The sequence below is a fragment of the Alligator sinensis genome, unplaced genomic scaffold (assembly GCF_000455745.1).
Source record: "Alligator sinensis unplaced genomic scaffold, ASM45574v1 scaffold1196_1, whole genome shotgun sequence".
In the NCBI taxonomy this organism is placed as follows: domain Eukaryota; kingdom Metazoa; phylum Chordata; order Crocodylia; family Alligatoridae; genus Alligator; species Alligator sinensis.
The window spans coordinates 510,144-517,064 of NW_005842583.1; the positions used below are offsets into that span (position 1 = coordinate 510,144).

At 46.6% G+C, this 6,921-nt stretch overlaps 1 protein-coding gene across 1 annotated transcript in view; it reads left to right on the top strand.

Moving 5' to 3' along the window:
* UPRT (uracil phosphoribosyltransferase homolog) overlaps nucleotides 1-6,921 on the top strand; it is a 38,346-nt gene that overhangs the window by 28,139 nt on the left and 3,286 nt on the right. The window contains exons 4-6 of the mRNA XM_025214446.1: nucleotides 1,557-1,626; nucleotides 3,784-3,846; nucleotides 4,696-4,857. Of these exons, the coding sequence (XP_025070231.1) occupies nucleotides 1,557-1,626; nucleotides 3,784-3,846; nucleotides 4,696-4,857 (295 nt within the window). The remainder of the gene's footprint in view (nucleotides 1-1,556; nucleotides 1,627-3,783; nucleotides 3,847-4,695; nucleotides 4,858-6,921) is intronic.

A 6,921-nucleotide genomic window follows, 5' to 3' on the forward strand; every position in this document is an offset into this window, starting at 1 on the left:
AGGAATGCCTCTGCCCCCTGGTTGTACAACAGCCCTGATGTTTGTTGGGAAGGCAGTTGTTATGTCATCCTTAGAAGATGCTATGTAGAAACCGTGCCTAGATTTGCGGGACGTTTTACACTTCCCAAACATCCTGTGCTCTTACTTTTAATGACAAGATACAACAGATGGATGAAATAAAGTAGATGGGTGGGATTGGTGGGTGATGAAATGCACGTTGTTGCACAGGCGAGATGGGAATGCAGTTCAGCTTTTCACTTGCCCAGCATCAGCTGCTGGCAGAGGCCTCTGGTGTCAAAGCAAGACTGTGTCTTAAGGAGAGATTTAAATTCTGATACATTAGTAGTGATGCAGTTTTTTCCTTCAAGTCGTTTGTTTCCCATGAGAAACAAACTTCCACTGAAAAGGTGCTGGTGGGAGAAGGGACCTAGGGGTAGTAAAGGCAGATTTCCAGGAATGTTTATAACACAAATGATAGATGACACATGATTATCCAGCACTCAGCACTGGTAAATATTCACTTCAAACTTATAAAGTATAACTAAGGCTCTGGCTGAATGAGTGGGGCTTGTCCAGTAAACAGAAAATTGGCATTTCATTGCATCTTTCAAACCTGCCCTATATGAGCCATGTGTGTGTGCTAACTTCTTTCTCCTTTTCTGTCCACTGTCTCAAGTTCCTACATTTAAGCAGGGGCTTCTCGATTTAGGTGAGCTAAAAGATGCCCCTTCCCACTCAAAGCCTATCCCAGTTGTATGTGAACGACAGAGAGAAAGGCGAAGGACAGGAAAGAACCTTCCATTAGATTTTGTCTTGTTCTCAAATGAAAAAGGTTCTCAGTTTTTAAGTCCTGAAACCTTGAATTTACCTAGTAACGAGAAATAATCTTGCTTATTCCCAGGATACACTACCTCATTTCTGCCATTATACAGTGACTTTTGCTTAATAAGCTTCATCCTTGCTTGGCAGCATTTTTCTTTAAGCATTCTGGCCTTTGAATCTCTGGCTCACTAGTAGAGAGAATTTTCTAAATTTTTAATACTCGGAGCTTCTTTCATGGGAAATCATCCCAGGGTCAGATTAATACATTCAGATAACTTTGTCTGGGGTACAGATGCAGGGCTGTCACCGTGGGAGAGCTGGAGGTTTTCAGGTCAGCTGATGCTGGGGAGATGTGGAACTTACTGTCTCCCATAGGGATGTCCCTGCTGAAACTGGGCCATCTCCACAGCTTGAAAGTGCAAGTGCTTTGCAGAGCATCCCATAATAATGACAGCTGACAGGTGTCAAAGAAAAGTGGTGAGGGTGACATTTCTCTACTGAGTGACTTGCTGGTGGGCTCTTGCTGTGTGTTTATATTACTGAAGTTCCTGCTGCTGTTCTGGACAGCCCACCCCACGGCTGCTGAATAGAAATGCAGATATGAAAAGAACTGGGTGAGAAAAAAACACCTCAGTGGTATGTTCAGCCTGTTCTAGGAAAAGTATTAGTATTTGGAAATTTACGGTGATGGGTAAGAAATCATTATAAACTGATAGATTTCTCTGGTCCTATAGATCAGACTTGTGGTTGAAGAAGGACTGAATCAGCTGCCATACACAGAATGCACGGTGACCACTCCGACAGGTAACTTATGGGAGCATGTTCCCCATCTGGTTGGGTTGGCAGTGGAAACTGCTTATTAAACGTAAAGTGGAATCTGAAATCCTTGTGAGAGGCTGAAGCAGTTTAATATTCAGATCAACCTACAGAATTATGGTTTCCCTGTCTTCTTAAGGGTTTAAATTGGGATTGTAAAATCATTATGAAAATTTACCAGTCCAAGTGCATCATAAAGTCACTTACCCATACCATTATGAGGAAGAAAATCAAGCCAGTAACATCTCGCATGCCTATTAAGGGAAAAATACTTAGCAGAGACAATTGTGCAAGACCTGCTTAATTCTGTCTGTGTCACCCACAACTAGAGCCCAGCTGGGTGTGATGACAGAAGAGTAAGAAGTTAAAGGACGTTGTTTGTGTTAGCATGAGAGAGAACTTGTGGAATGATTGTGGCCTGCTCCCACCAAATGCAAAGATCAGGTTCCAAGAAGGAAGATGCTCAGGTTGAAGATCAGTATAATGAGCTAGTTTGGGGAAGCTGCTCTTACCTGTTTAAAAAAAGTGCTTTCTCTCACTGCTACGACACTGGAGTCCAGCCTGATCCAAGTCAGTTGACAGTCAGAATAGTTTGGCTGTTGGGTGTTTCCATGAAATGAGGTTGTTGTGCTCCATGCTGCATGCAGTATTAACATAAAGGTTCCTTACTGGGCTGGCATTATGGTTACAGGGTGAAACATGCCTTCGACTTGTCAGTCCCTCTCAAGTGTACCACTCTGGTGATGTGCCTGGCTCCCTGCACCTTTCTGTGGCTGGGCCACAAAGTTGCACCCATTTTTAGACTAGATCTCTGGGCTGCAGTTTCTGTGTCCCAGTCATGTTGACACAACAGTCCCAGCGTGGCTTCACACATGTTCATCCTTTCCTTTCAGGACCTGTGACCAGTGAGATGGTTAAAGCCACTCAGAAACAGCTTTTCCAAAACATAGTTCAGTATTTCACCCAAGGATACATAACACAGAGCAGGCCTCAGTCCAGCCCAGTTCTATTGACCTTTCCCCTTACCCTTGAATCTATTTTGATCCTAGGCTTAGCCATAGGAAGAGTAAATGGTGCCTACCCTGGGTGTGGCCTGGGGATGTTTACCAATAAAAAGCTTCCTTTTTCTTTTTTCTTTCAGTCTAGTAGGCTAATAGCACATGGGTAACCTTAGGGGCATGTGATAGTTCTAAAAATACTGTACAAAACTCCCTGGTTTTTCAAAGACAGGTAGACAAAAACTTCCTGCCAGACTCTGGATTAGAGCTAAAGCACAATGGGTGTAGGAGGGTGGGGAATGGAGGTGAGCAAGCCTTGCCATTGGCACTGTTCTATGAACAAGTAAGATTTCAGCTTCTAGGACTGCCACTTAAGCCTTGTTCACATGCTGAGTATCTTTCAATTTTTTCTTTAGATGATCACAAAGTATAACTCCAGCTTGCCATATTTTTGGTATAACTCCCCTGTGCACAGCCCTGGAGTCTAGCTACCTGGCTTCTAATCAAGATACTATTTAGCCATATTTTGTACGGCCTCTTTCACATGAAGTAAACAAAGATACAGGCAGCCCCCACTTAGCGCTCTTAATCAGTTTCTGAGAAACTGAGCGTTAAGCGAAACCAAAAGTGTTTGACGATCCAAGATGGTGACCTCAAGTGTTTTTAATGACCCAAGATGGCGACCGCATGCATTATAACAAAACTCGCTGAGAGCTAAGTGAAATCAGGTATCAATTAAAAATGAGTGTTATAGCAAAATAGCACTATGCGAAACAGCGTTAAGCGGGGGTTGCCTGTACATAAGTTATGAAACGAACGGCCCACAGAAGGGAAGGCTGTCTCCTAAACCCCATTTTTACGTTCTGTTCTTTTTTTTTTTTTTTTAAACAAACCCTTTGCCAATGCAAGTGTGTGCTGCTTCTCCCTTTCCTTTTCTGAGACCTGTAGGATCTGTCAGACTGCACCATGCCACTCTTTCACACAGTACAGTATACCTTTGTGACTTCTTTTGCACAGTGCAATTGGAGGGATGTTGGCTTCAGTCCTACAGATAGCTTAGTAAGTTTTATCCTGAAAGGGCATGGAAGTGGGATGAAAGGGAACAATAATGTGCACTCACCATCAGTTCTGTTTCTTTCCCCCACAGGGTACAAGTACGAAGGTGTAAAGTTTGAAAAGGGAAACTGTGGAGTCAGCATAATGAGAAGCGGTAGGCTGCGATTCTTTGGTTTCTGAACATGTGAATGTGTACAGTTTGCCTTCAAGCCTCTTACCACTCTCATTTTAAGAGCAGCAATCACCCGTCTGCTCTGAGGAGCACGGGTTCACCCAAGTCATCCAGTTGCCGTACTCCCTACTGCTGAAGTGTGTCCCATTCCTGACAAAGCCACATCTACTAATGTCAACCAATGTGTTGTATTAATCCTTTAGGAGAGAAGGATTCCCATATTTCCTGTGGCAACTTTCTAGAGGGAAAAGAGGCTTCTAAGGGGCACTGAAGTGAGGCAAGGCCTGTCTTCCTTTTAGAGCGCTCCGTTAATTAATTTTTACTCCACAAAGACAATATTCCATGTAGTTGAATTGTGCTGGTTTGGGAGAATGGTAGATAAAATAACCTTCTGCAACTCCCTTAGATCCTTGATAGCAATAGTTTTAAGACTGTCTTTAAAGATGTAACATCCAGTAGATCCAGTATTTCTCATCTTATCCATAGTTCAAAATGATGGTGCAGGTGAGTTTCCTCAGAGCTGAAAGGAGCTCTTCAAACCCATTAGGATTTATTAAAAATGTTTGTATGAACTTCTTTTTTGCTTTTGCCTTTTTGGATTTAAAGTTTCTCTTCTGTCTGAAAAAAACAGCTTAGTGTTAGTGCCAGTGTCACGGTAAGTGACACTGAACAGAGCAGAAGGAAAACTTGGAAGTTAACAATTTGAAGTGGCTTTAATAATCTAAAGTAGGGGGGATTATTATTATTCCTTGTTGGAGTCTCTGTTTAATGATAGTTTGCACTGATGCCTTCATTAGTTTGTGACAAATTCTTTCTTTCTGTCAACTGGAGGAGAGGCAATGGAGCAAGGTTTACGGGACTGCTGCAGGTCCATCCGCATAGGAAAAATCCTGATCCAGAGTGATGAGGAGACTCAGAGAGCCAAAGTGTACTATGCAAAGTTCCCACCAGACATTTACAGGAGAAAAGTTCTTCTCATGTATCCAATTCTAAGTAAGTGTCTTAAAGGATGTTTAGGGTTAACTCTTGTTTATGACTTGCGGGCATGCTGTGTAAAAACAGCTATTTCCTGAATTTTGGTAGCTATTATTAGGTTTTTGGCTTGCTTTGGGCAACACAGCAGAAAATTTATCAAGCTCTGCCAGAATATACATTAGTCAAACTGCATTAGCTGTTCAGGCATTGTCTTCAAAATGCACATGTTGAGGCAATGGATCTAATGAGGTAAAATAAATGTGGAGCAAATCACTGGAGTAACTGTGTGATGGGGGCATAGGGAAACATTAGAGTTTGTGGTTAATGCATCTGCAGTGTGTAAATAAGTATAAAAACTTCCAATTTCTATTTGTGCATGCTATTACAGATATTGATTAGGGGTGCACCGATAAAGATTTGTTTGGCTAATTAATGAACCATATCGGCCGATACTGACCTGATTGCAAGTATGCAAGCACGGCAGTTTGGAGAGCAGCATTCGGCTAGTAAGTCTGTGTGGAGCAAAGGGCGTGGGGGAGGGGCAGATCGAGGCCCCCCATGGCAAGGGAAGAAGTGGGAGTAGGACTGGGGATGGGGCAGGAGCTGCACAGACAGGGCAGGGTGTGGGACGGAGCCACAAGCGGCTCGTCCAGAGGGCACAGGGCAGCTCTCAGCCACTGTGTACTTCCTTAGGGGAGGCATGGAGGCATGTGCCTCCCAGCTCTGTGCATGGGGTGAGGGCGAGCTGCCTGCTTGGGGCTGGGGACAGTGTCAGGCTCTTCCTGGTGGGTGGGGGCTGGACTGGGGCTGTGCTTGGGGCATGGAGTGGCAGCGCTGGGAGAGGGGCTACAGCATGTCTGTAGCGCCCCCCCCATAGGTCCCCACCCCCACTGCTTGTCCCGCCTACCCCAAGCGCAGCTCCAGGCCAGCCCCCGCCTGCTAGGAAGAGCCCAGCGCTGCCCCCGGCTCCTAGTGGGCAGCACACCCTCACCTTGCGTTCCCCAGATCTGGGAGGGACATGCCCCCCAGGCCTCCCCTGGGGGTGTATGCAGCGTCTGGGAGCTGCCTCCCTCCCTGTGCCCCCGAGACGAGCTGCTTGCAGCTCTGTCCCACACCCCACCCTGGCTGTGCAGCGCCTGTCCCTTCCCCAGCCCCACTCCCTCCCTCACTGCGGGGGCCTCAGTCTGCCCCCCTGCATGCCCCTTGCCCCACCCAGACTTACCAGTCCAATGCAGCTGTCCAAGCTGCCAGGCTGCACTCCTGGCCATGTGCATGATGCGGCTGCACGCAGCATTTATCAGCCACATCAACCAAAAAAAGCCAGTTGTTGATAATGTCAATTTTCCTTTTATCAGTGCCGATACGATATGGACCAATGTACAGTACACCTCTAATATAGTTTCATAGTTTCTAGGGGCGGAAGGGACCTGGGCAGATCATTTAGTCCGCCCCCCTGCCATGGCAGGAAAGAGTACTGGGGGTTAAACGACCCCAGCAAGATGGTCATCTAACCTCCTCTTAAAAACCCCCAGGGTGGGAGCCTGCACCACCTCACTTGGAAGCTGGTTCCAGACCCTAGCCGCCCTGACCGTGAAGTAGCGCCTCCTGATGTCCAACTTAAACCTTCCCTCCGCCAGCTTGTGACTGTTATTCCTGGTCACTCCTGGCGGCGCTCGGGGGAACAGGGACTCCCCCAGTGCCTGTTGATCCCCCCTGACTAGTTTATAGCAGGCCACAAGATCCCCCCTCAGCCTTCTCTTCTGGAGGCTGAACAGGTTCAGGTCCCGTAACCTTTCCTCATAGGACCTGCCCTGCTGTCCCTTGATCATGCGAGTGGCCCTCCTCTGGACCCTCTCGATGCTGTCCACATCCCTCTTAAAGTGCGGCTCCCAGAACTGGACGCAGTACTCCAGCTGCGGCCTGACCAGTGCCGCATAGAGGGGGAGGATCACCTCCTTGGTCCTGCTTGAAATGCATCTGTGGATGCACGACAAGGTACAGCTGGCCTTCCTAGCCGCCTCCCCACACTGCCGAGCCATCTTCATCTTGGAGTAAATAATGACTCCAAGATCCTTTTCCACC